The following is a 27,955-nucleotide window of genomic DNA, read 5'->3' as shown; positions in this document are numbered from 1 at the left end:
CCGAGGTGTTGGGCTACCAAGCAAAGTGACATCTTGCCACGAGTCACTTGTATCATCACAAGACAGGACAGATGCTCAAGAGGCCTCTTAACTCTGCTAGTTCTGCAAAACATTTAGTAGAATTTTGTTCATGTCTCCTGGGACTGCACGGACCTTCCCAAGGCAAACACAGGATAGAGCTGCACTTGATCAAATCCGTCACCTCACCCATCCCCACCCCGCTTGCCCCAACCACATTCCCTCAGCAGGGCAATGTTAGGAAGATTAATTAGCTGAAGGTTAAATCTTTCTAACGTTTTTACAAGTATTGTGTAAAGGCTTGATATTGTTTTATAAAAATCTATCAGATTAAATGGATTTTTCTTTTCATTCACTCCTAATCTCTCATTTAATGAGGCTGCTGTTTGTTCTAGTAAGCAAAAACTCCATGAAACCTTCTCTGAATCCCTTAACTTAGAAAAATTCTCTCAACTCACCCTGTCCTTCCTGATCTCCAGTGCTTTCTTAATCAGCTCTGAAAATCATTGAGGATTCCTTCACAGTACAGCTGCTTCCACCCTCCAAGTCCCCCTGTACTTGTTGGCATCATTACAGGCTTCCAGCAGCATCTGCACACACAGGCCCTGCTCTGATTATCCCTGATCCAACCACACACACAACAACAAGGAAAACTCTTTCTCTCCAAGGTGTGTGTGGTACCCAATGAAGGACTTGTTTTTAGTCTGGAATCTCTTTTTCTTTTGTTAATCTCTTATATTTTAGATTTAGCCTGACAATTCCCAGCCATCAAAATCAAGCTCTGATGCAGAAATGTTGCAGTGTTTCCTCAAAATTAAATGCAGTTCAACCATTCAACCCTGTGTACTTTTGGGACACTAAGAAATGGTGGAGGGCACAGCAGTCAGGTGACCTTTCCATGACTAGGGGCAAACAAAACTTGTGTAGATTAGAGAGATTATACTAAAAAAAAAAAAAAATTAAAGAAATGGTTCAGCTGCCTTAGTTACAATATTTTATGATTCTACATGGGCTGTGCAGTGAGGAGGTATGCAGAGAGATTGAACAAAAAAGCCCTTTACTGTAAGAAAGGCTATGACAATCATCTTTTTGTTAATCCAGGCTTAGTTTGTGTGGCAAGAAACCTTCTCAGCTGCGAGTTTTATTCAAAACCAGAAGTGTTCCCAGATTAAATTTGGTATTTACAAAGTTGCAAAACACACTCTTTTACAATAACACTACAGAACTTAATTTCCATCTCCACCTTATAAGGATAAAGAAAAGCTGTTTACCCAGACATTACACCTCTGTCCACAGGATCTGCAGGTGGATCTGATGGTTTCCAGCACACCTCAATTATTACTGACCCACTTTTGGAGGCACGTTCAAAACATCATCCTAAACGTTATCAAGCAGCAAACTATTGTGATAGCAAGATAAAAAAAAATGTCCCATGATTAGTACTTGTTTAAATGAGAAATCTGCTATTAAATATAACATTTACACATGAGTGTGTTAAATTACAGTAGCTGTTTTGGTGCATGATACAGCAATGCTGTATCCACCAACCTTGTGTCTGTATTTCCTCTTTGGAGACCTTATTTTAGGGACTTCTTATTCTGAAACATTTTTATTTATCCTGTCAGATGGTGGCAGGTACTTTGGGCCACCCTTCCAGATGCTCTGAACATCAGCACCTCCCGTTTCACTGAGGTGTTTAAAAGTAAGAGCAGAAAAATCTTGGGCAACATCAACTCCAGTAATTCTCCCCTCACCCTCACAGGCATAAACCCCTTTTAAGGTAAAGCTAAAAAAACTACAACCTCATAGCAAGACCAGGTGGCACATTTTCCACGACTCCTAAAGAAAAACTCCAATGTGAGCACTGCCATTCCTCTCCTGTGGGCAGACAGAATTTAAATAAGAGTTAAATCCTTCCCCAGAACTCAGTGAGGATAATTTTAAAATGATGGAGGTGGGGAAACTAAAAAGGTGCCTGCAGGCTGACTTCTGTTTCTTTACAATGTAAAAAATCCTATTTGTCCTTCTGTGGGGAGGGAATTGCCATACTAGAAACAAACCCAAATGGTTCTATGTGAATTTGCCTCCCATTTCAGCCACTAATGACAGAGCCCTCACTGCCTGGTCAGTAGGGTATCATTAACACAGAGTTCTCTATCAAAATGAATTTGACTTTTACAGGCAAGGTAACACGAGGAACTAAGGGATCTCTCAAGAAATCTTGTATTTTTCCTTCAAGACAAAGATAACTTGCTACTTTTCCATTCAAGATCAAAGAAGGGAAATAATACAAGGAGACAAAGACAGAAGAAAGAGAGACAGAGCATTTGAAGCTTCAATTTTCTCTCAAATGCTTTTCCTTTCAGATCAGTACAATCACTGAATTCACTCTATAGAAAAAGAAGATTAAAAAAGGGAGGTTACATATGGCCAAAAAAAAGGATTCTGGGAACTTTGCTGATGTGTTTAAAGCTACTGTACTTTACAATTCTTACTTCAGAAATAAAATGATAAACAAAAAACAAAGCACATTTTAATCTTCAAAGCCATGTATGATCAATAACAACTTCACAGCACTCGATATTCAAGGATCATAATCTGTATTTTACTCCAGGAAAGATGTGTACAGAATGAGTGATCTGCCAGGGTCTAACACTGAACTGGGGATGGAACTCACACATCACAAGCTTGTTTGTTAAACAACAAATCCATGCTTTCATTTAGCAGTTGTTCTTTTCTTACCAGTTGTTATTTGAGCAAATTATTATGATAATAAATAAATAATGGATTTTTTTTTCCCCCAGCTCCTGCAGAAACATTTCAGACAGTGGTGGAGATACATCCCAGGATTATTTATCAAAATATTTAGCACAACACACCAGTTAACTTACTATGACTCTGAAATCAACCTAACACTTCAAGTAGGCCACTAAACTATTTGGGAGGGTCAACACATGAACAGCTTCACACCAGCAACAGCTTCCTTTTTAAATCACATTTATGGTCAGGGCCTCCTGCAGGACACAGCCAGTCTCTGATTTCTGACCCTGCACAGCTTTGGAGGAGGGAATTCTGCCCTGGCCACTGAATCTTCCAGTACCGGTCACTGATCTCATTCTCTACCTTTGTCCACCTCAATCACCAGAGAACTTTCCAAGAGCAGAAGCAGCACAACGTTGAAAAGATGTTCAGCCAAGGATGAATTTAATAGGAATGTTCCAACTGCCTGCAGTACAGAAGCTTTGCAAAAATCCTGAAATATTTACAAATCATTAAAAAAAAAAAAAAAGTTTCTCCTGGAAACATAAACCTCTCAAAGGAAGAGGAAGAAGATTTCCATAGCACTGGGCTGTAAACTCACTGTTGGAGTGCTGAGAGATTTCATTTACATCCTAATGCTGCAAGGCAGGCTGGGGGGTGGGGGCAGAGAGCTCCTTAGCACCAGTAATGAGCAGCAGGGAAGAGAAGGCAGCTCCAGTCCCCATGGACTGTTTTGTTTGCAATAATTTCAGACTCTCTAATAACGCCTTTTAATAAGCTGCTCTCAGCTCTGGAGCTGCAATGAGCCTTTGTCAGAGAGCACAATACTGCCCCAGACAGGAAAATAGTTCTGACAGAATGGACAAAAGGCCCCAGACTAAATAAAGGCTTCTTTAAAAAAAAGGCAGGGAAAAGTTCCACCAGTGAAAAATAGAAATGATGCTGGTCTGTACCACGTGTCCTCTCATTTCTAAAATGCTACATTTCCAAGAGGTATCTATTAAAGCAAAATACAGGCAAGCAACACATTTTCTAGTCTACTCCTCCCAGTTTACACTTAGACAAACTTGCTTATTGATAGGGTATTTATGCTCTGTAAGTGCACTCTACATGGACTGACCATGTTAATGTTCTGTTTATAATCCATGCCACTCATTTAGTCTCCAACTGACTGGGATACTGAGATTAACCCTGCAACAAGCTGTCCAAATTTAACACCATTTCCACTCAATTTAATGGCTCTTCCCACTGAAGCTCATTTCTAGCTGTACAAGCCAAAGACATCTACATGATAGGCAAAACACGATGTTCTACTGCATTAAACACTGACAAACACAGGTCCAAAACCAGCCAGGCCACCATAAATTGGAACCAAACTCGCCCTACACTTGGGTTTAAAAGCTGTTTTATAAACCATTGCTAATTCTAAAATAACTCACTATCATCCTTTTAGTACATTTACTTCTCTCCATGTTTATAATTCCAAGCACTAACAAAATCACTTTTTTTTCCCCTAGGAATTCTTCTCATTTTTTTGAATATTATCACCCATCCTCTTCTTTCCAGCAACAGACCTACTGTGATGGCAGTCACACATTTTACAGCTCAGAAAAATGCCTGAAACTTAAATAAGGCACATTGCCCAAAAAATACCCAGTCACTAAAACCAGCCCAGAATCTGCCCTGGATACACTGATCACCTTCTTACAGGTAGAGATCTCATAACATTTCCCCTCCTTTGGAAGACCTCTAAAGAAAGGAAGTGCCAACTCCCTGTTAAAACACATAGTCCAGAGAACCCCAAAATTGCTGATGTTTGAACTCTTTTTGCACAAAAATAAAGCTACTTTTTTGCTTAATTTTTTTTTTCAAATAGAAGCTTTTTAATTTTCTCTAGTTACTGGTAAAATAAGAAGGGGAACAGGTATGAAATTAAGTTAAGAAATGCCCTTGGTGTGGTTTTGTTGTTGTCAGTATCCTTAGTTCAGCACTTGAACATATGGTAGAGCAGACTTTAAATGCACATTTCTCGAGCTGAAAAACTTTAGGGAAATCCAGGCTTCCAACCAGCTCCTGACAAAATGCAAACAAGCACTTAACTGAAGTGTGAGGGAGTCAAAACTTAGGGAATTAGGTCCCTAGCAGTGATTTTACAAAATACAGTTTGTCAGGAAGTTAAGCACACATCCAGAGGCCCGAGTAGTTTCTCCACCCTCTGAGCTAAAAGGTTCAACAATATGAGATCTTAAATCCTCCTACACCGAGTTTATTCAGGATTCCAACTCCTAAGGGAGGCACAGCCCCTCCCCTCTCCACAGCACCTGATCAATACACTGAGCAACACTTGCACTGATCACATAATGGGAGTTTTTCCCCCTTTTAAAACCCGTTTGCAAGTTATTTCCTGGCACCTCTGCAACCCCGGGAAATCAGGGCAGTGTGTGGCTGGACACCAGAGCTGAAGGAAGAGGTCACAGAAAGAGCCTCTCACTCCCATTTCCTATCAGTTCCCTGTCGTTTCCATACACAAGGTTAAATTACTCCCCACAGGGCTGCCATTGTCTGTGGGTCCGGGCTGGGACACAAAGTGCTCATTCATGGGCACAGCAAACAAGCAGCCAAGGGCCAGTGATCAGCATCCAGGCTCCTCTGGGGTCTTCTGCAAACAGTTTGTAGGAAGATGGCATTCCAAATAAACCAAGTCCATTTTCAAAGCTTCAGTGCTGTCCTAGTACAAACTACTTAGTGGGGAGTCCAGACAAAAGTTAAGACAATGTGAAGAATCACCCAAAAAACCACTCACCGGGACTGCTCCTGAAAAAGATCTGCTTGCTACAACCACATGCAAAAAGATGAAGTTTTTAATAGTTAGAGAAATACACATTCAGAAAAGTTCAAAACAGCTGATTCTTTCCCAAGACAGACATACCATGCTTTTGTTTCTAGAGTTCCACTCAGTGTTCAGCCTCAGAGCTTGTATTACTGAAGGGGTACAGACACCAAGGTCCCAAAGTGCACTTAAGGCTGTTTACTTCATATCTTCTGGTTAAGAACCCAAGAGGTTTTAGGGTTTGGAGTTTTTTTGTTTTGCTTTGCTTTTTTTTTTTTTCAACATGTTGGAAATAGAAAACCCAAATGCAGTGTGACAGAAGTCCAATGCTGTTGATAACTGGAGAGACACAAGCCTCACACACCCCTTCATTGCTTTGCCTTTTCTACTTCAACACTTGCTAGAGCAAAGACTTTGTCTCCTGATCCTATGAGGGGGAAAAAAACATTTTCAGTAAGTGTTAGTAAAAATTGTGAATGGCCTTATGTACAATTTAAATCAAGCAGAACATTTGAGACGAAAAGAAATCAAACCTACCTTGTGAAAACCAGAACACTTGAGCTAATTTAGACAAAAAAAAAAAGAGAGAGACTGACTTGGCAGGGGTAAAGCAGCCATGGCCTGGCTGGGATGGATGTTCCCTTTCCCCCAGGAGCTCTTGGAGAGCTGGGATTTGTGTTTGCAGCTGGAATGGTGTTGGGAACACACGAGGTTTGGGCTCCTGCTGAGCAGTGCTGGCCCAGCACTGAGGTTGTCACACCCCCAAAGGTCCCTGGGCTTGGGGTGGGCAGGAGGGTGGGAAGGGACATGGCCAGGACAGCTGAGGGTCCATTCCATGGCACAGCACACTCAGCAGTGAAAGCCAGGAGAAAGGACAAGGTGAGGCATTTATTGCTGAGACATCTGTCCTCTGAAGGAACTGTTACACACCGAGGCCCCACGCCCCAGAAGGTGGCTGGACATCACCTGCTGCTGGCAAGTAGAGGATTAATCTTTGTTTTCCTTTGCTTCTGTGCACAGCCCTTGCTTTTCTTTATTAAATTCCTTTATCTCAACCCAAGAGTTTTTAATTCTGTTTTCTCCCCATGTCCTGCCAAGGAGGGGGAAAGAGAGAGTGGCTTGGTGGGCAGCTGGTGGCCAAGGGCAACCCAGCACACACAGAGCTCCTCACAAAGTCCCCTTTTGAACAAAAGGGTTCTCACCTCACTTACACTCTCAGGAAGAGCTGAAAGCTAAGTCAGAGACACTTTATTTGCACCCTGACCTAGTCTGGCACGTTCCTGCCATTCACAGTTCTTTCATCCCAGTTCTCTCTGCAATGCCAGAATGAACTGTTGTGCTGATTTAATGCATTTTATAACTGAACTTTTGATCCTGTCAATATGGTGTGACAATCATAGCAAGAAGCTGCTTTAAAGCTGTATTTTGACAACGTGCCAATAGTTGCCAAATTCTCTGCAGCAAGCAGAGGAAAAGGCTCTCCTGAGGAGAGTCATTAATGCCAAAAAGATCAGTGTTTAAATGTAAGAGCAGCATCTCTGCTTCAGACAGGCCATTCAAGCCTTCAGATGATGGGCAACACTTGGCATTTTGTGGGCATTTGGCCCTGGATTTATCTGCTGTGTTACTTTTTCCTCACAGATAGTGCATCAGAGCTTCATTGTTAAGAAAATGTACACCGACATTTAATGGCATGAACGTTTGGTTCACATTTTCTCTTTCACAGGAAACCAGAGGTATTTCTATTAATCAGAGTTCAATGGAGGTAAAGAAATTGGAAGATCTGAGAATGAAAACTTACCAAGGTCAGTGGAGACTCTCTCAAACTGGCTCAGGGCTGTACCAGCATTTGCTGACAAGAACATCTCATCATCCCCAGTGAGCTAAATCAAAAAAGGCCACAACTGTGAACTTCAAACCTTAACTGTGCACATTCCCACCATCTCCATGGGCATGGACATGAACTATGATGGGTTACAGCATCTGTCCATTTGCAGTTTTTAAGTGGCAGTGTTACCTGACACAAAACTAAAACCTAAACTAAAGATACAACCTACTTCCCCTGCCACTGAATTTCCCCTCCATGGCTCCTGCCAGCCCAGGCAGGACAGGATGTGCAGTGCCAGAAGTGCCTCCACATGCACCACAAGGTTTCCAGCTGACCTCCAGTGACCATTTGTGATAGAAAGGTCACACTGTACCTGAGCACCCGAACTGTGCAGGGGATGGCAACAACTTTTTTGTCATGTGGTCAGTACAGTGCTGAACTGAGGTCTAAGCTCACTTCCTATCACCTACTGAGGAAAGTAAAAACATGCCAGCTTTGACCATGTTAAGGGCCAATGACCTAGAAATGGTTCTCTGCCTTTAAAGTGACATTTGCACGTGTATATTTTGCTTTTATGTATGTGCTCTGATGCCTTGTGACAGATGCCCATAAAATATTTACAGTAATGAAGCAGTAACCTACATTTGGAAGGTTCAGATATTCTAAGTTAAAAGTCACTCATTTAATTAGCCTCAGACACACATCCTTATTAAAGCAAAGCATAAGGGTGTCAAACTGTTCACAGTGTTTGCATCAGTTTATTAGTTAGAAATATAAAAGTCAGGTACAGGCATTCAGGATGGTGTTGGAATGAAGGAAAACATATTAGTTACCTGCCTTTGCTGAGCTTTGTGAACAAGCATCCAACTACTTAAAATTTTGCAGTATTGTGCAGACAAACATGTAATTTTTACTATCATGGTTCACATCCAGAACAGATGTGAAACTACTGCCCTAGCAAGTCCTGTGTGCAGTAGGTTGCTGATCATTTTAAAAGATTAAGAAGTTAGGTCAGAGCATGGTAAAGTGGCTCCATGTGGTGATCCAAGGAACTCATGCCAGGAGGATTAGGTATCTTCATGCATTCAGTTCACAATCTTAACTAGACTTTTATATATTTCCAAAACATGCTGGTTTATTTCTGACAGTCAAGCAATAAAAATATTCTGAGGGAAAGCCTTTGCTTTGGAATCTACCTGAACTGCAGCTCCTTTAAGCACTGCACTTCATCTTTTCCATTACATTCCTTCATTTCCTAAGAAACCTTAAGCACAGAGACACACAGCAACTCATTTTCTTCATATACCAGCCACAAAGAGAAATAACAACTTCTCTTCCTCCCTCTGGTGGCAAACCCAGGGCTTGTTCTGCTACTTATGGATCACTGGGGCAACAATCCCCTTACCCCTCATCTCTCCAATTCCTTTACCTCACACCAAGAGGTAAAGAATATTGTATTATATTGTATTATCAACAGTATAAAAATAAGTGAAGCTGGATGTGTCAAAAGCTTTGGATAGTTTCTGGTAAATAGTTGGGAGCTTTTATAAACATGATCATCTTGTGCCAGCTGGTATGTGATTCATTTATATGGCCCAAAGAAAGCATTTTAAAAGTAGAAACAGCCTTATATAAATGCACAAAACTATTTGATACACGTTCAGCAGTGAGTGCTTCAGAAAGCCTGGCATTAAAAGGGAAGGACATTTATATACTACAAAAAAAAAGTTGCATTTTACCCTTTGCTCATAAAAGTCGTCATTTCTTATTTTAATTATTTCAAATTCCTCTTAAATATATAGACAGAGAACTCTATCACACCAACACCTTACCTTCTCCCCAAGCTTCCTGAGGGCAGTCAGGATTTCCACTTTCTGTTGGGTGTACAGCTCTCGTGCCAACTTCCCAACCATTAAGTCTCGGTCCATCTGCACATCAGGGGGGGAAATAAGTCAAAATATATAATCTTCCCATTTTATTTCACTCAACACAACAGCATGAGAAATGCAACAGCCTCAAAATATCCTCAGTAAGCACAGACCCACAGCAGGAAGGGACAGAGCTATCTATGATTTAAAAGATGGCTGGTAAGTTTTTCTGAATGTTCTGCAAATACTCTTTGTACCTGACCTTGGCTTACTTGATTCCTCCAAACTTGAATTTTTTTTCATCAAAGACTGATAATCACTCAAAATTATGGATTCACACATCACTGGCACGTGGAGCAATCACGTTTCATGTCACTTTATCTCTATGCTCAGTTCAATCAGATCTCTGAGTGCACTCTCCAGCCCCCAGTACAACCCCAAATTTTCTATTTGCAGTTTACTCACTTCACTCTCAATGTCAATCCCATGGTTGTTTGGAAGCAAGGAAGATAATTCAAGAAATACACATTGTTGTCCCTGTTACTTCAATAAACATTTAAAACTGAACACATTCTGAAAGAGACCTTCTCCACCTCTTTATGATGCTGACACCAAGTTTTCCAGCACACTCGGTGCTCTCCTTGCAATCATTCCACACTTGAACCAGTCTGGCTCAAACAAAGGGTCTTTGCAGTAAAACAAAAAGCCTTCACCTCTGCCAACCTCGTCCTCAATTGCCTCGGCTGCTTCTTTGCAAACATTCTAATCACTTCTGGGGTTTTAAATGCTTGGCTGATGGCTGCTTGTATTGCCTGCAAGGAAAAGAGCAAGAATGAGCAGGACTAACTCACAAGCAGCAGCTGAAGACAAGATGAAGGAGGGCTGGAGAGCATCATTAGCACCCTCTGCATCCTTTGATACAGAGCTCTTCTTTTTTCTGTATAACCATGGAAGTAAGATGAAAAAAAATACAGGACCTTTATGCAGGGCTTGAAGAATCCACTCATTAGTGCAACTATACTATGAAAGAGCTGTGAAATTTTTCATTACAGTCCAGGTCTTACTTTCTAATAATTTCCAGCACTTTCCTGATATTAGCACAGTTTTCATGCCCACACTGATGGTTACAGCTCTTCTATGGATAAGCATAATGTAAATGATGAATCCACAAAATCCTTTGTGGATTACCAAAATTATCATTATTAGATCTCCCCACAGTTATCTTTGGACAAGTCATGATCTCTCTGGAAGCAAAATCCTAAAACACAGGGCTTAGAAGGAACAAATTATGCTCTAATTAAACACTGAAAAGGGAGAAAATAGATCAGAAGTTTGGAAGTCAGCATAAGATCAATAAAATAATATAAATATTAAATATATAAATATATAATAATAACAACTTAAAGTCACACAGTCATTCCTACAGCCTTTTCATTTGGACTGGTATGAATCTGAAACACAAGTCAGCAAGAAGAGCACAGGAAGTGCTGTCTGATGCTTTCTAACAAAGAGGCATGAATTGTATTTCTCATGATATATATTACCCTGGACTGTCCATTAGACCTTTTATATTAAATTTCTATTATTTTATGATATTTTTTCATATATTTAGTCCCTGCAATTACCCAGTATTGTGGTTATAATTCTTCAATATTTTTTCCCTTTTAAAATGAAGAGACCCATGCAAGTTCTTACATGTACCCATGTATTAAATAATAAAAACATCAGTTACATAGATCTAGGTTTCACACAAAAATTACAATGAACCACTTGGATCTATTTTCTATTTCATCAACTCCAGAAAAAACACAAACTATTTTTAGCAGCACATCATCCTCACCAGTTGCATCCCACTGAGCTCGTCCACCAAAGTCATATCTCCAGACATGATCTTCTTCAGGGAGTCGTTGAACTCACTCAGCTGCTCCAGAGTTTCTTTTTTGGTCTCCTCATACTCATCTGCATCCAGCTCCTCTCTAAAGAGGATCCAAGAAGACACATTAATTCACAAGGTTTAACCTGAGATGTCAAATGGAGAAAAGGGCACTGGGGAGTACCACAGAGCTCAGCTCCTCAGGCAGCAATGAATTCAGTCTGACTCAAATTTTATTAGCCCACAGAAAACTAACACAAAATCACATTAGGTTGTCTAACTTTTCATGTTATTTGTGTTAAAAAAAAACCAAACATCCATAATTATAAGACAAACCAAAACAGACACAAAAGCTATTTGCTAACTGATATTAAAAAAGCCCACAAGGAAGTTGTGAGTTATGTGAACAGGTATTAGAAGCTAAAAAGTCACACTGAGATATAAAGAAACCATTGAGTATTTCTGCCTGCATTTTCTTCAGATGATAAATAAAATTATTTTTTTAAAATATAATTTTTACTACCTAGCACAAACATCCTACCCAATTAAAAAAATATAAAGCCACAAGAAAACACAAAAACCCCCCCAGAAAACCCACAAGATTTTTGAAAAGTATCCCTTTCTTCTGCCAACCACTTAAGAAAATTATTACCATATATGAGAAAAGCAGCTATTTTTATTACCTGCATTCTTCCAGATCTTGAAGCTGCTGCATTAATCTGTCCAACTGCTCCTCCAAGTTTTGTTTTAGTTTGCTGGTCTCTGTTGTTCCTCTTGAAGCCATTTTCTGTTTTCACATGAAAGTTTTCACTTGTTACGTGACACTCCTAGGAGAAAGTACATTTTATTGTTTGTATCAACAACTATCCACCTATTTAAAATGCTCCAAATAGCAAGAAAACGATGCGGCATCTTGCTGATGGAACGCCTAACCACAACACCTTGCAGTGGAAACACAGAAATGCCAGGCTGTGTGTACGGGAGGCGGTTCACCAGGGTAATAACTCAGCCACAGCACATTCAACTAAACGAGGGTCAAACCAAGTAGCCGTTATTGAAATGCAGAGGCCCCGCTATGTAAAACAGCAGATTCGCCTCTCCCGCGGCCCCCCGGAGCACCGCTCAGGAGACACCGCGGCCGCAGGTGGCCCAGGGTCGGGAACGCCTCCGGCAGCACCGGGAGGGACGCGGGGCACTCCCGAGGAACGCCGGGGGTCGGGCGGGGGCGGGCACAGAGCCCGCTGTCAGCGGGGCATCCCCGGCGGCGAGGGGCTGCACCACCGCCCGCGGCCGGCGAGGGAACGCGACCCTCCCGCCGGCAAGCGGCGAACGGGCCTGCGGGGAGGAGACCCGGGCAGGAGGAGCGGGACGGCGGAACTCGGCACTACGCGGGTGCCGCCCGGCCCCGAGGCTCCGGCCCGGCTCTTCCTCACCCGCCCGGCCCCGCTTCCCCGCTTCCCCTCTCCCCTCACCCGGCCAGGCCTCGGCGGGGCGGGCCCGGACCGTCCCCCCGGCGCCGCTTCCGCCGCGCCCGGGCCAATGAGCGCGGGCGGTGCCGGGCCCGGCGAGCGGGCGGACGGCGGGGACGGGGCGCGGGGTCCGCGCGGTGAGTGCGGGCTCGGGGCGGGGGCCGGGCGGGGAGTGCGGGCTCCTCGAGGGGAGTGCGGGCTCCGGGGCCCGCCGGCGCTGGGGGGACTCGCTGGGGGGACTCGCTGAGACTCGCTGGGACTCGCTGTGCGGTGTCCGAGCCTCCGCACCCCCCCCCGTGCAGACCCCCACGGGCCGGTGTTGCTGAAGCGTCCAGCGATGCCCACGTGTCGTGAATGTTTAGCGGCGGTTCTGTTCTCTATATAATATTATATTATAGAATATAATAAATTATATGCAGAATATTCAATACAGTTGTGTAAACAGGTTCGATAAATGTTTGGCTCTGAGTTGTAAATGAGATTGAGCAAAGCATCCTTACCTGTTTTATCCCCAGGCAGTGGGGTTCCAGAACGATCCCAAGACCTGCTGTAGGTGTATTTCGATGTTTTTTAGTGCAAATACATGTCCAGTCCGGCTAATAGCAGGGCTGCAATCAGCACACACTAAATGCTGGTAGGATTATGTGTAAGCATGATGAGATTATATATAAGATGTGTAAGCATGATGAGATTATATATAAGCATCTGTGTAAGAAGTACATCACAGGGCACCTAATTTTTCCATCAGAAGAAGAGAAAATAATCCAGGATGTCCTATACTTATGGAATACCCAAGTGAAGGCCATTTTACTTTATTTTCCCATCTTAAGTCTTTGTGGGGAGATTTTGCTAATATTTCATTTGCTATTTGGCATAAGACAGCATTAATTATTTTAAGACTGGTCTCAGTTTTATGGAGCTAAACACCTGTGTGCAGACCTCTCTCATCTCTGTACAGATGAGATGCTGGTTTGGATCCTGTGGTTAAACTGCAGTAATGGGATTTGTGTCAAGCAGTGCCAAACTATCTGCAGTTCATCAAATCCACTGTTATTATACAACAAGAACAGGCCTAGTTCCATGTAGAGCTCAGGCAGTGGCCAGGCTTTAGTCATGCCTGGTCCTAATCTCCTCTCCCAGGATGTCCAAATTGCATGGCTTTTCCCAAAAAGTTAGGGCTGTGTGAAGGGGGTTCCATACAGAGCAGATCCCAGCTGTGAGGGTGCTGTGGGGATTCCAGGATGATGTAACAGTGAAGGTAATTGTGTCAGGATACCTCTGATCTCCTCCCCTCCCCACAGCACCCATGCAGCTGTTTTCTGTGCAAACAGTGCTAGACAAAGGGTGTCAAATTAGGAGGCTGAGGGGATGTGCAAACTATGAGATTCTATTTATACTTTCATTACTATAAAAATATGAGTGAGTTTGGGAGGCAATAATTGCCTCCTTCTGAAAACTGTAGAATTGGCAGCATGGAAAGGGACATTTGACTGACTCCTGAAAAGGCACTGTGTGTTTTCATCTGAAAATTTTCTACTCTTTTTACACTTTTTGTTTTATAAGGAAAAAAAAATCAACCTTTTTACAGTTCTGCAGCACGAGTCAGTCCGTCAGTCCGTAGAAAGTAGGGTTTGCACATCACAAAGACGGTGTAACTCCTTTCCTCCCCGTTCCCATGGTAACTCTCCCAGCCATGTCCCTGTGAAGGCTGTTCCAAGCACCACCAGCCCTTCCTCTGCTGAGCCACTCTACAGTAACAAAGAATATTTTAAAACTTTGTGAAACTCTTGAAAGCACAGAAAAGTATTAACACTTGCAAGAGGTGAAGCCTTGCAAGAGCTGCTTTTATCCGAGGGCTCTTTGATGTTGGGACACAGTGGCTGTTGCAGGGTTTGGCTGTGATGGTGTCTCAGAGCTGTGAACATCACTCAGCCTCTTTGGAACAGAGGCTGGATGTGAGGGTGACCTTGTGGGATTTTTCCAGGCAGGGATGGTGCTGTAGGAACAATGGCAGACAATTCTAGACAATCCTCACGGATGTCTCAGACAATTCCTGAACAGCAGCAGCAGGAGGATGGCCTGTGCCATATCCCAGTTTTTGTTTGTTAGGGCCAGGTTGGGGAAAACCATCTTGGCAAGCCAAAGTATCCTCAGGAGAGAACACAGAAACAAAAATCTATGTAGTTTCAGGAGAAATGAAGTGATAACTAGTGAAATTTCCTGATTTTCAGCAATTCTTAAGCAGCTTTCTGAAACTGAAGCTCAGAATTGGAACAGTGCTGTTGTACTTTAGAGAAGGGGAAAAAATTCCAGTATTTAATTGCAGCTTTTACTAAACTTGTTTTAATTCACTCTTCTTCTATCACCTGTTCCACTGCTACACCTACCACTGACTTTCTGCAACACAAAGCAGACTGATTCTTTTCAGGTTCAGTCCATAGCACTCTCTTCCCACATACCATTCTGAATGATATAAATTACCACCCTTTACATTTTATATTACAGAAAATGTGAATGAATCTTGAGTGAAGAAATGTTAACACTATTCTCCTCCAGAATATTTAATATATTGATTTTATAGATCTTGCTGGAAAGGCTCACTGCAGTTTGGAGAAGCTACCCTAGGTCTGTTCCTCCCTGTAAGCACTGGAAGGAAGTTACTTAACAAGGAAGTTCCCTGCCCATGCGTCTCCTGGCAGTTGATTGGCACTGGCATCATGAAAAAGGTGCAAAGTTTTAATAAACTTTGTCCTACGATCAGGACAGATCATCTCTCCATGTCAAATTTAAAAGCATGAGCTGCTTTTCTTCAGAGTAGGCAGTACACAGTCCTCTCTAGGCAAGCAGCCTGTTTGCAGTGATTTCATATTTTAATCTCTTAAAAATGCAGTGTCACATGAACAGTCACGGGCTAAGTGTTGGTGGAAGTGTTCCATTTGATCGTGACATTTTATTTTCTGCTTATTGGCAGCACAAATAAGTAACAGACTCTTTTTTTAATCCCATTTCTTGTTGTAGTTGGTACCTGGCACCAGCATTCTCCCCTTGGCTCTGGCTGTGAGGAATGGCTATGGAAGATCCTGAGAGGAAGACTGAAGTGGTGCTGCTGGCCTGTGGGTCCTTCAACCCCATCACCAACATGCACCTGAGGCTGTTTGAGCTGGCTAAAGACTATTTCCATGAAACAGGTAGGATGGTCCTTTGTGTCATTCAGAATAGCTTTGATAACTAGACACTTAAGTGTTAAGGTGAATATTTTGTGTCTGTGAGTGCCTGTTTGACAGAGACAGATATTTCTGGAAATCCTAATTAGATGTTGAGCCTGCTATGTGTGGATGTATCATACAAAATCATGTAGCCCAACATGAGACAACTGTCTTATAGGCATGTTACTTATTACTGATTTTAATGAGCCAAAGCACAGTTTTACAGTTAGTTTATAGAACTCTATCTTTCTGTTCTATCTTCTCAACTCTCTAATTATGCTACCCTGACAGTGAAGAAGAGAACTGTACTTTTCCACTGGGCTGACTGTCAGAGCTGCCATTGCCCTGAATAATGTTTATGTCATAGTTTAAATACAATGCAGGGGAAGTAACATCTGCTCAACCACTTCTCCTGTTCTTGTGTGGTGTGTTTTTTTTCCACAGGAAAATACAAAGTAATCAAGGGCATCATTTCACCAGTGGGTGATGCATATAAGAAGAAAGGTCTGATCAGTGCAAATCACCGAGTGACAATGGCAAAACTGGCTACAAAAAACTCGGATTGGGTGGAAGTTGATGATTGGGAAAGCAGCCAGAGTGAGTGGTTGGAAACACTAAAAGTTTTAAGGTATTCTTCAGCCAAGCTCTAAAAAGTCTCACAAACCTATAGAAGGATAAGCAGTGGTGTTAGCCTAACGAGTTAGATAATGGCAGGGTAGTCCCAAATCATATAAACAGAGTCAGTGAATTCAGAGGGATTATTGATATGAGCACTGAAAATGAAAGATTGCACCATTAGTCCTAAACATGCCAAAAATGAGCCTGGGAACAATTTTGAAGATATGTAATTTCTTAGGCCTTACTCAGTTTTTGTGCTGAAAAGGTGTCCCTGGGGAGGGACAGGGTCTAGAACAGGGCAGACACAACCTGTGCTGCACATTTGTGTACTTAAAGACTGGCATGAGAATTGTCTGAAGGAGAATTTTTCTGAGTTTTATGGTTTTACTCTTTCAGTCATTGCTACTTCACTGAGATTCTTATTATTGAAACAAATTTTTATTAAAAAAGGAAACAAACCAACCTGATTGTTGCTTTGAAATCTTTGCCCTTTGAGCACCATCTGAGCGAGCTCTCGAGTCCCTGTTTCAGCAGATCAGCTCCTGGGTGGACTGTCTGTGAAAGTGCTGCAGGAGGAAGTGTGAGAGATGATTTTAGACCACAATATCCCTATTTTCTCCTACCTCTTTAAAATACCTAAAATACATCTGTGTTTTGCAGGTACCATCATCAAAAGCTTTTACCTCCTGATGCCACTAACAGCCTGGAGGATGCTGTGCCCTTAACAAAGCTGGGACGAAAGAGAAAACAGGAACCAAATAGGCACGAACCCGTTAAAAAGAAAAATCGGAGTCCAGATATAAAAAGTTAAGTCTGTTTGCAAATTAAATGGTTAATGATACTTGTTATTTCAAGAGAATTGCACTTTTTTTATGGTAGCTCTTGGTTCTGAGTAAGTTTGTTCCCTTAGATCCCACAGCATAAGGCAGTAGATCCTTTTATTGAGGGGACTTCCATAACCTTTATTCAGAAAAATCCTGTACTGAGGCTATTAATTATAAATTAGATACTCTGAATCTTTTTTTTTATTTTGTTCCATTGTCTCATCTTAACCAAAGATACAGAGAGAGAGCCTAGAAATCCAGTGTCCCTGTCAAGTTAGCTAAAATCTGGTGACCTAAACCAAGCCCTGTTTCTCACTTTTTTTTTCCTTTTTAAGGTGTCCCCCAGGTTAAGCTGCTCTGTGGAAGCGACATGCTGGAATCTTTTGGGATCCCCAACCTGTGGAAGTTGGAGGACATCACTGAAATTGTGGAAAAGCACGGCCTGGTGTGCATCAGCAGGGCCGGGAACGACGCTCAGAAATTCATCTACGAATCTGATATTTTGTGGAGGCACAAGGACAACATTCACCTGGTGGAGGAATGGATCACAAACGACATCTCCTCCACCAAGATCCGGAGGGCCCTGCGGAGGGGGCAGAGCATCCGCTACCTGGTGCCTGATGTGGTTCGAGCTTACATTGAGAAGAACAACCTGTACAGCCCAGAGAGTGAGGACAGGAATGCTGGGGTGCTCTTGGCTCCCTTACAGAAAAATGCAAGTGACTCCAAGAACTAACAGGCACTGAACAACTAACTCACTGTCTGCTGGGAAAAAGGCTACAGTTCGGTGCAGGAGAGTGTTTTCTAGGGGTTGGTTCATTTTTTTTCGGTCCACAGTGTGCTAATTCCATGGCTTTAGGACATCTGTAGTTGCTGTTGAGGTTTGGTGCACTCAGTGATTGGACCTCCACAATCTTTTTCAAGTCCCATAGCAAGATTTTCACATTTAAACATTTAGTCACAGCGCACTGAAGGGAGTAGAAGAATTCACACCGGCATATGAGAAGTGCAGATTAATAAGGAAAACAAATGAAAATGTTCTGATTGGTTTTAATTCAAACTGCTCCAACTGCTATTTATAAAATACTAACACAAATATTTTTGATAACTTATAACAAAGCTATTTAATTTCTAAGGTACCATTTGCTGGTAGTAAATCTGTGGAGCTGTAATTGCCAACATGTGGTTCGTCTCAAAGAAATTATTTAGCTCTATTGTGACAGGGACAAATTTCCTCCTGGCTGAAGTGGTGCTGGGTACAGCCTGCTTGGAGCTGCTTGATTTTCAAACATGCAGCTGCTTGTTTGCCATCATGCAATTTGCTCCAGGAAATGTCTTGTGCTTCACTCTTCTATTCATGTTTCCAGGGCTGTAGTTAAGCTCAGTGTTGTTTCTGATGGAAGGACAAACCTACCTCAGAAACTGATTTATAGCCACTGATTTGATAGATAGAAATTAATAATAGTGCCATTGCACTGATTCTCAGACAGTTGTCCCTTTATTACAAATAATAAATTTCTTTCAAATAATAAAATATCTCTTATGTTTGAGCCATGAGGACAATATAATGGTATATAGCCAGAATTGTTTTCTGCTACTGCAGTTGAGAGGAAATGGTAGGAAATTAGTACTGTACATAAGTGAAATTTTCTTCTTTGCTGGAAATCTGGGTTTGAGTCTAACAGTGTATTGCCTGTATTATGTGAATATAAGCTGGAGAGGCACTGTGAATGATGTGGTGATAGAATTCTACCTCCCTTTATTTGCTACCATCCCATTTTTGTTTGGATTATGTGCCTTATTACAAATGTCAAGGCTTCCAAGCCACTCCCTTATGGGTCAGCAGCTCTTTCATAGATCTCCACAAGATGACTCTGGTCACCTTTTCCAGATGAACAAATCCAGCCCAGTGTGAGCCTCTCAGGGCAGGAGGCCAAGATGCTCTTGGGCAAGTCTAGAACCAGGGACACGTTCCAGAGTCATAACTGTGACAACCCATCACCCTCCCCCCTGGGCAGGGCATCCCCAGGGAGCTGAGGCAGAGGTTTGGGCTTCCCTCAGAGCTCAGGGGAGTCTGGGAGACAGAAGCCAAATACAGAACATTGTGGGTGGCCCTAGGCCCTGTGAGGCTTGTCTAAAGCCCAGCAGGGGAGCTGGGACACTGCTGGGAAAACCTGTATCCTGCAGTGGAGCTGGCATTGAACGTGCAAACTGGGAACCCCACATGAAATTCTGCCTTTACCAGACAGCAGAGCATCTGTGTTCTGCTGGTTCCAGCCTACAAAGATGGAAGAATCCACAAGGAGATTGGTGTAATAAAATCAAGTCACACCCTAGAAGTGCATCTGCGACAGAAAGTAGCACCAAGGATTCTCAGGGTTGCATTTTTGGTGATTCTTCATTAAATGTGCTGGCTGCCATTTCTTCCCCCAGAGCTCAGGCAAGTTTTCACTGTCCTTTGGTGATGAGGTTGGGTTCTTTTAACCTCAGTACTAATTAAGGAAGGATAAATGATGCCCCTGTGATACCTCAGCAATCCAACTGCCTGAGCTGACTGCAGACAACTGTACTAGTGGTGGGGCCTGGGAAAGGGTGAGATCTCCGTTCCTCTCTTGCTCACTGTCTGTCTTTAGGACTGATGAGAACAGAGGGCAGGAAGGAGTTATTTTGAGCCCTCAAGTCAAGCAGTGTGCTTGAATAAACAGAACAGATCCTTCTAATGGGACAGCACCCTGTTTAGGTGGTCATTTTTCAGAGTAAAACTGCACTTTAAGTCTAGGTTTATTCTTCTTACTAATGATGCTGGTGTGTGTTGGTGCTCTTTGTGTAATTGTAGAGAAACTGCAAATTCAGTAGGATTTTTTTATAAAGCTTTGGTCTTCAGTTTTATTTCGCTGGAGTTTAATGTGTGGTGAGTCTTTCAATAAAATAAATTGCATGTAATGTGCTGATTTTAGTCATCCTGTTGTTCACCATATCTGATGTCTGACGACTGCATGATTTTTTAAGAGGTAGAACGATGTTAGTACAGTTTGGTCCATACAAACCAGAATATTGCACCAAAGCAGTGATGTGGCTGTTCAAAGATGTCAGACAGGTATAACTTTCAGGAGTGGACTCTTGTCAGATCTCAAAGAGAACTGATCTGCAGAAAGAAGCACCATACCCCTGACTATCTGCATAATTTAATTTTAAATTAAAATGTTATATCCAGGCTTTGACACAGGATTTACCCAAGTACTCACTTCTCTTTGCTTGCAAGAGTCAGTCATATTGCAACAGTGCTTTCCTACCACAACCTCATAACAACACCAAGTTGTGGGTGAAATGTTACTATTTGAGTCCAGGAACACATTCATTTTCATTTCTCTGTGCCATTCCTGGTTTAGTGTAGGTTAGAGAACATCCAGCTGCAAACAGGAAACAAGCTTTGACGTCCTGATTTCCTCCTCACATCATCTGTGAGTCATGTTGGTCACACTGCCAGCTCCAGAAAAGGAGCTAAAGTTCAGGGAAACTTCTGCAAAACGTTATTCTTTTTATTCAGCCTAACACAAGTCAGCAAATAGATAAATACAGTAAGTGTAGGTGAGTTTCTTCACCTCCAAATCCCTTATTTCCTCATTTCCAAATTCCTTGTAGCATTTCTCTTCAAAAGTCAAGCATTTTTTATTCTCTTTTCCAAACCCATTGCTGGGTCATCACTTCTGAGAGACCTATCACTTCTTTGCTGAAGGTGAAGTCCAGCACTGAAGATTATCTACTGCATCCTGTGCTCCACTGCCTGTGTGCTCTGTAAACTGTCAGTGGAACAACTCCTGTATCAGCTCTCCTGTCTGTGTGAAGAATAGAAAGTAGAGGGGGGAGCTACATTTATGTACATGAAAGTACTATTTGAATGTGCCTCCTATTCACTCCAGATATAAGACAACAGGATAGAATTCTTATCTCTGTTACTGTCACTGCTTTAAAATGGATTGGTGTAATACTGTCTCCAGTTTAGCAGTCAATCCCTGCCTGTTCAAATCCAGCACATCTTCACAGGGGGTAGGTCACCTTTTCAATCGAGAGTCACTGCTCACCTTCTCAACAAAGACCTAGATTTCAGGCCATAAGGCCACAGATCTAACAAACATGCAGGAAATTTTAGTAATGACAAAATCAGCCCCTTTAAAGCGTACAAGATGGACACAAGCCAGTTTTGGGCTTGCATTGTGGCTCTTGGGCTATTAACATTTGCTCCACACAAAGATTTCGGACACGGTGAACTTTTCCCTCCAGCACAGCTGAAGCCATTCCACAAACACCCTCTCACCCATTGGCCCAGCAGTAGCACCCTTCCCCTCCATAGGAAAGGCCCTGGGATAGAATCCCACCCACAATCTGCTTTATATAAGGCCTGGTTAGAAAATTACTTCTTCATTTTTGCTTTTTTATCCGGATCTTCCTTCTGCTGTCTGGCAATGCCTGTGGATTTCAGTGGAACCTGGAACCTTGTCAGCAATGACAACTTTGAAGGTTATATGGTGGCCTTAGGTAGGTGAAAATACCTGATTCTGTCCTTCCTCCCTTCCCCCAGTAAGGGTCCTTCTGAATTTTAAGAGTCTAAGTTCTTCTAAAAGTAGACATTGCTTAAACTTTTTTTCTTTTCTCTGAAAAACAGTGGAAGGATCTTTGTTTATTGATAACCAGACCATTACTAGAGCCTGTCATTGCAGCTTTGGGGAATTTCTCAGCCTGATGTATAGAGAGATTAACAGTGCTTTAATGGGGAGCTAAGGAAGTTCTCAGGACTTCATTAGCTCTCTTGTACAAAGCTCTTTACAGTCTGGGACAGCAGGAACCTCGTGTGCTGCCCTCTCCTCTCCTGCCTCTCCCACCCCTCCCAACCTTTGTGACCTGTGGGAACTGGTGACCAGCACTGCCCCTTGTTGGTTATGGTTCACACAACTAGAAAGAGTTTCTGGCTGTATCTATACTGGGGAATCTACTTAAATTGTCTAGCTGGTATCTGTAAGAGGGTGAAAGGACCCTTTTCTGTTACTAATCCTGCTGTGTTATCAATTAGAAAGAAAAAAAAAGAGAAAGGGTGCTCCCATCATGAGTAATTATTCCTCAGTTAGGATACTAAGTAGTGTACTCTAAATGTGTTAATGTCTTCAAATCAATGAGAGATTCTGTCTGTTCCTTGATGATAAACATTGTCCAGTTAAGTAAAGGGCTTTTTGAAACTAAATATAACTACCAATATTGTGAGAAAATGCAATTAGTTTTCAGCATGTGATCGGGGGAACTTACTTAAAAGTAGAGGGAAAGATCCTGTTGATGATTTACAACCTGCATTTAATCAATCCTGCTTGGTTTCCAGTATGGTGAGCAAAACAAAGCTGAAGTCAGTATTGTAGAGCTAGAATGAAACACTTGTCTGTCAGGGCAAGTAGAAGGGGGTGGTTAATACCTGATCAGCTGAAGAACTAGAGGGTTATGGATAAGGATGTGGTTATGCCAAGCCCAGCCCTTCCCTCCATTTATATTCACCTCTAAAGGGCAGATCTGTAAGTAGTTTATATGTTTTTAGCTTTTATAACACATTCTTGTTAAGGGTTAATGGGAATGGCTGTTGCCAGTGCTGAATTCAAGTCCCTCTATGCTGAAATGAAGTGGTAACATGAAAACATGCCTGCCAGATGCTGGCACATCTGGAATGCCCAGAGTGACACAGACTGAATCCAGGGCCATATGGTTCAGATCCTGGCACATCTGGAATGCCCAGAGTGGCACAGACTGACTCCTGGCCCATATGGTCCAACACATGGTCACTGAACACACCCTGGCAGGATTCACAACCCCAGCCTGCATAAAGTGAGAAACTTCTAGTGTTCCTATAAACTGACAGTTTTAACCTAGGTGGCAAAAGCAACTAACTTAAATAATGCACAGCCCCCATTTTACCCACCCTCCTGCCAGAAACCCTAACTCTGAGTGTGCTATTGGGATGTAATGTGCTTCAGCTGCCTGCCTGCTCCTCTAAGGAAACATTCACTGGAGAAATGGAAAAGACTCTGGAGGCACTGCCTGGAGCTCAGTGTTAGCAAGAACATCAGGATTTTGTCACTGACTGGTCATTACAGACAACCAGGAAACCTTTTGACAAGTGTGATGGTTTATATTTGTACTTAAAAAGTGCTAATAGCAAGTGGTATGTCCTGAAAACAAACCTGAGGAATTCATTTTGGGACTGCTCTTCCTTTAGTCCTATTTAAGGCAGAGGGTGCAGAGAGTTCTAGTTAACTCTTACATTTCCTTTCCTCCAGCAAAGGATGAGAATAGGCACTAAACTATTCCCTCTAACTAAACAAGGGGTAAGTCTGAGACCAAGCTTGAGGTGTCTGTGTGTGGCAAATCAACTCCTAAAGGAGTATTTTGACCCAAAGTCCTATAAATCTTGCATAGGAATTGGGCAACAAGTGAACTGGTTTCCAAAGAGTAAAATGTACAAGAGGGCAACTGAATCTGTGTAATGTACAGCTTTGAACAAAACAAAAGGTTCTGACCAAGGAACAAAACTACCTAAGAGATGCTTCTAGTAGTAAATCAGGTTAAGTGCTGATCCAAGTGGCTGGTAATAAATGCAACTCTGACCTTTTTACCTCCTGTCCAAGGTATTGACTTTGCAACACGCAAAATAGCCAAAGTGCTGAAGCCCCAGAAGGTGATCAAACAGGATGGTGATTCATTCCACATCCACACCACCAGCACATTCAGAGATTATCTGCTGGAGTTCAAAGTGGGACAAGAGTTTGAAGAGGATAATAAAGGCTTGGATAACAGAAAATGCAAGGTAAGAATGCATATATAAAGTCAAGAGGCTGTTACAAAATTAAGATGCCATGATCAATCCAGATACTTGAGCAGAAATTGTTTAAAGAATAATCTTTGTAATGCAACACAGAGGTAGGAGCCTGAGTTACAGACAAGGAGTTTCACTTTCACTCAGGGGTAGTATTTAGGTCCTCTTTTATGTAGGAAAATAGACACTGTCTATGAGTATTTTGCAAAACTGAGGCAGACATGCAGAAACACTTCTTTGTTTCCTGTTCCACAGAGCCTGGTTACCTGGGAAAATGACAAACTTGTCTGTGTCCAGACTGGTGAGAAGAAGAACAGGGGCTGGACTCACTGGCTTGAAGGAGATGACCTTCACCTGGTATTGACTTCAAATTCCTACTAATTCTGTCTCTGTATGACCAAAATAAGATCTATAATGTGGTCACAGTGTGCACAAGTCTTCTAGCTCTGTAGTATTTGTAATGGATGATACATGGCAAGCACGTTCTGCTTTGAAACAGCTTCACTGCAGTGTCAAGCATAAGTTATTATACATGGCCAGAGTGGGGTCAAAGAATTTATGTTCATTTTTGGAAGCAGCTCCTTTGATTACTGTACACATCTATACTCTTTTTTTTTTTTTTTTTTTTGGTAGGAGCTTCGTTGTGAGAACCAAGTGTGCAGACAGGTCTTCAAGAGAGCTTGAATCTGGGTGTTGTCCTGGCTCCTCCCTGCAGAGACAGCTCTACCCAGGAGACCACACTTCATGTCCAGGGATGGCCCTCCAGACAAGATCAGATCCCTTGCACCTATTAACCTGAATGGTCTGATGTTTCTGGCTCAGGAAATAAGTGTGCTGTTGCCAGTGTCAAAAATCTGATTTTTGCTAATAAATGCCCCAAACCAAACTCATCTCAAGTACGTTACTCTTGAATATGTTTCTGTAGGAAAAAGTCCAACTCAAAGCAAGTGGTATGGCCTGGGTCTCTGGTTGACTAAGAGTCTGCATTAAAACAAGAATTCTAAAGAATCCCAGTTCTAAAGGGGCATGTCAACATCAAACAAAACAGGGGGAATGATGGGAGGGAAGATAAACAATGAAGCAAACAACAAAGAATATAGATTTATTCTTCAAAATGTTTCTCTTTAAGATGCAGAGTAGTAGTTAACTCACTTGCCTGTATCTTGTATGTGTAGTGTGAGGTCCCACACTGTGCCATAGCTGCTTCCTCCTCAATAATTAGGCTGAGTTTGGCAGAGGAAACCAGCCTGGAGTCAAATCCCAGAAGGTGAGTAATCCCTGGAGACTCCACTCTGCAAAATAAGTGAACTCTATAAGCACATATACAGAGTGAAAACGATGCTCCTTTAGTTCAGATTATTTTGCATCCAGCTGTTCAATTAGATTAAATATTTTTCTTAATGCAATATTACAGAAGGTCATGGGGCAGCAGGTTTTATTCTGCCTTGTGTGAAGAGAGCACACAATTCACCACAGACAAGTGGTGAGTTCAACTCGGCAGTTACAAGTGAGTTGGTGCATTGTTGGTAACACTAACAGTGTATCAGGAGTGGGAAAAGAGTTTTAACTTCTAACTTTAGCTTAGCAACTTAATTACTTTGCATGAAAAAAACAGTCCTTGACATTTTGAAACATGAGTAGCACCACCTACCTGATACTTCCTATCAGTTCAGAAGGTTTGAAGCCGCCACCAAAGTCAAACAAAATCCGTTGAAGCCTACAAAGGTTTTAGTTAGATTGACCTCCCCATAATTACTAAAGGCCTCTGTAAATATAAGCTGGTTTCCAAAATGAGAAGAACAGAACTAATGGTCTTTACACAGTTAAGGAAATGTGGGGACCAGCAGTAAAAGGCCTGGTGTTTATTCTATGGATCCTGACAGTGGCTTCCTTCTGGAACTGAGCAGCTTTTCATTTGTTTGAAAACAAACTTGCTGTTACAGCGTTATTCGAATAGAAATAACAAACCCGGGCAGCAGCCCTGCTCGCATCCATCAGTGAAACACAGCAGCCACACGGAGTTTTCTGCTCCACTGGATGGCGCTTCTGCAACGCGCTGTGTCTGCATTTGACTCGTTTTAAGTGTTAAACTGTGCAGATCTTCTCAAACCCCACAGCTTTCAAGCTGTGCCTTCCAGTAAAAGGTGTGGGAGAAGCAATGCAGAAAGGCAACGAGGGCCTTAACTCTGTTGGTACAGAGAGAGACTCCAAGTAGAAATCAGAAAAAGGCAGCCTTAGAAACCTGAATGACTGGAAGTGTAATAACTCCTTAGTGAGGCTGCTGCTAGGAAGCCCTTCCTGATAAAAATAGAAGAGGTTTTTATCAGCAGAGTGATGTTATTTTTATTGCTGCCTTCCTACTTCAAATTGCTGGTCTGGAAGCAGGTAATGCCAGGCAGAACTTGCTTGAGGATGCTCTGGAGATCTTAGGGCTGAGAGAAGCTACTACAGTGACAAAACTGCTTATTCTGATTTCATTTCCGTGCAAACCAACCCACACGCTTTCATAAAACACAAATTAAACACCTTGAAATTCGTGGTGAAAAAAAAGGAAGGGAGCAGTCACGTGTTCTGAAAGTGGGGACATATAGAGACATTAAGATAACCTTTGTCAGAAAGATATGAACTTGAATTAAAGAACTGAAGAAGAAGAGTAGAGCTCCCCAGAGAAGCACTTGAAGAGTTTTATTCAAAGGTGTTTCAATTTTCTTAAAAAAAAATCTCAAGAAGGTAAACACAAAATGAAGTGTAATCTAAAAATCAATATACATACGTTCTATAAAAAGACCAACAATATGTCTTATGATCCAATTATTTATAAAATTCTCTGTTTCCTTTCTGAGCACCTCAGTTAAGTCATCAAAAACATTCTGTTCAAAAAAATTTAGATCAATACATTAAAAATGCGCATAAAAACACAAGACCAAGTATCCTACCTGCCTCACATACCCATTTCAAAGCTTGGATCAATTTTATTGCTGTGTGATTATTTGCAGTGTGTATGAAACTATGTCCTAATTGCTCATACAGACCAGTTTAGTTCCATCTTAGAACATCCTGTTGTCCAGCTTTTATGGGATTCTTTCACTCGCTGACTCAACCCTGCTGCCCTGTTCAGGTCTTATTATTAGTGCCTGCTCATCCTGGGCTAAAAACCTGCTGATGCAGCTCTCAGTTTGTTTATCCCCTTCCAAATCACAGCTTTTAAAAATCCTGTTCCCTTTTAGGTGTATATAACTGATCAAACAAGCCAAGCTGGGGCTGGTGACCCTCCGATGCATTCACAGCTAATCTGACTGTTTCCTCGAGGGAAAAGATGAATATCTTTCACAAAGATACCATTTTGTGGTGTAACGAAAAAACCAGGTGCAGAAAAGTTGGCAATAACGAAAAAAAAGATGCTTCAGGTTCAAACTTCATCTAGGAAAGGCTGAGGGCCCAGTGCTCAACAGGGTCTCAGTGCCTCGGTTTTCCGTCCATGTGTTACACTGACTGCAGTAAATAGGTAAAAATCCTGGGGATTCTCGCTCCCTTGTAATTGGGAAGGGATTAACATGCACGGACCCGCCGGAGCGGGGAAGGCTTCAGCAGCTTCACCCCGCTCGGACCTGAGGGGCTGCAACCGACCCCGGGCAGGCGGCGACGCCTCAGGGGGCTGCTCCTTCCTACCCTTTTTCCCTGCCCTCACGGACCCTCGAGCCCGCCTTCCTTAGACCCTTCATGGATTCCCGAGCCCGCCTTCCTTAGACCCTCCACGTATTCCTGAACCCGCCTTCCTCAGACCCTCCACGTATTCCTGAACCCGCCTTCC

At 42.4% G+C, this 27,955-nt stretch overlaps 3 protein-coding genes and 1 long non-coding RNA gene across 11 annotated transcripts; 2 read left to right on the top strand and 2 right to left on the bottom strand.

Moving 5' to 3' along the window:
- Positions 1-8: 8 nt before the first annotated feature.
- On the bottom strand, positions 9-13,262 carry LZIC (leucine zipper and CTNNBIP1 domain containing). 7 transcript variants are annotated; one of them, XR_004360635.1, is made up of 9 exons: positions 13,147-13,262; positions 11,861-12,004; positions 11,145-11,280; positions 10,018-10,116; positions 9,269-9,364; positions 7,410-7,491; positions 1,821-1,896; positions 1,290-1,417; positions 9-102 (listed from the first exon to the last, which is right to left on the bottom strand). XR_004360635.1 is itself a non-coding variant. In XM_032708807.1 (7 exons), exons 1-7 carry the CDS (start codon positions 11,959-11,961, stop codon positions 1,396-1,398), a joined length of 612 nt encoding a protein of 203 aa, XP_032564698.1. In that variant the 5' UTR covers positions 11,962-12,110; the 3' UTR covers positions 1,126-1,395. The 7 variants fall into 7 exon arrangements, 3 of the variants coding, with proteins under 3 accessions (XP_032564698.1, XP_032564701.1, XP_032564700.1); XR_004360636.1 differs by lacking the exon at positions 13,147-13,262 and adding an exon at positions 12,233-12,577; XR_004360633.1 differs by lacking the exon at positions 13,147-13,262 and adding an exon at positions 12,650-12,728 and having other exon boundaries at positions 10-102.
- On the top strand, positions 12,673-20,250 carry NMNAT1 (nicotinamide nucleotide adenylyltransferase 1). Of its 2 annotated transcripts, none has more exons than XM_032708805.1 (5): positions 12,673-12,783; positions 15,665-15,834; positions 16,297-16,480; positions 17,131-17,276; positions 17,630-20,250. In XM_032708805.1, exons 2-5 carry the CDS (start codon positions 15,711-15,713, stop codon positions 18,028-18,030), a joined length of 855 nt encoding a protein of 284 aa, XP_032564696.1. In that variant the 5' UTR covers positions 12,673-12,783; positions 15,665-15,710; the 3' UTR covers positions 18,031-20,250. The 2 variants fall into 2 exon arrangements, with proteins under 2 accessions (XP_032564696.1, XP_032564695.1); XM_032708804.1 differs by having other exon boundaries at positions 15,662-15,834.
- LOC116797375 lies at positions 13,445-27,950 on the bottom strand. Its single transcript, XR_004360637.1, has 4 exons — positions 27,081-27,950; positions 25,297-25,436; positions 16,934-17,036; positions 13,445-14,394 (listed from the first exon to the last, which is right to left on the bottom strand). It is a non-coding gene; the product is annotated as an uncharacterized LOC116797375 (long non-coding RNA).
- Positions 21,685-25,043, top strand: RBP7 (retinol binding protein 7). Its single transcript, XM_032708806.1, has 4 exons — positions 21,685-21,830; positions 23,957-24,135; positions 24,400-24,501; positions 24,778-25,043. Exons 1-4 carry the CDS (start codon positions 21,758-21,760, stop codon positions 24,826-24,828), a joined length of 405 nt encoding a protein of 134 aa, XP_032564697.1. The 5' UTR covers positions 21,685-21,757; the 3' UTR covers positions 24,829-25,043.
- Positions 27,951-27,955: the final 5 nt, after the last annotated feature.

The sequence above is a fragment of the Chiroxiphia lanceolata genome, chromosome 22 (genome assembly GCF_009829145.1).
Source record: "Chiroxiphia lanceolata isolate bChiLan1 chromosome 22, bChiLan1.pri, whole genome shotgun sequence".
In the NCBI taxonomy this organism is placed as follows: Eukaryota; Metazoa; Chordata; class Aves; order Passeriformes; family Pipridae; genus Chiroxiphia; species Chiroxiphia lanceolata.
The sequence above is the reverse complement of the archived record's forward strand: the minus strand, read 5'-3'. Positions and strand labels throughout refer to the sequence as shown.

Excerpts from the sequence above, each read along its gene's own strand:
- LZIC (XM_032708807.1), bottom strand. The coding sequence starts at position 11,961 with ATGGCTTCAAGAGGAACAACAGAGACCAGCAAACTAAAACAAAACTTG. Across the intron at positions 11,281-11,860 it reads CAAGATCTGGAAGAATGCAG|AGAGGAGCTGGATGCAGATG; the intron begins GTAATAAAAATA and ends GATCCTCTTTAG. Across the intron at positions 10,117-11,144 it reads AGCTCAGTGGGATGCAACTG|GCAATACAAGCAGCCATCAG; the intron begins GTGAGGATGATG and ends TTTTCCTTGCAG.
- NMNAT1 (XM_032708805.1), top strand. The coding sequence starts at position 15,711 with ATGGCTATGGAAGATCCTGAGAGGAAGACTGAAGTGGTGCTGCTGGCC. Across the intron at positions 15,835-16,296 it reads AGACTATTTCCATGAAACAG|GAAAATACAAAGTAATCAAG; the intron begins GTAGGATGGTCC and ends TTTTTTCCACAG. Across the intron at positions 16,481-17,130 it reads GAAACACTAAAAGTTTTAAG|GTACCATCATCAAAAGCTTT; the intron begins GTATTCTTCAGC and ends TGTGTTTTGCAG.
- RBP7 (XM_032708806.1), top strand. The coding sequence starts at position 21,758 with ATGCCTGTGGATTTCAGTGGAACCTGGAACCTTGTCAGCAATGACAAC. Across the intron at positions 24,136-24,399 it reads TGGATAACAGAAAATGCAAG|AGCCTGGTTACCTGGGAAAA; the intron begins GTAAGAATGCAT and ends CCTGTTCCACAG. Across the intron at positions 24,502-24,777 it reads AAGGAGATGACCTTCACCTG|GAGCTTCGTTGTGAGAACCA; the intron begins GTATTGACTTCA and ends TTTTTTTGGTAG.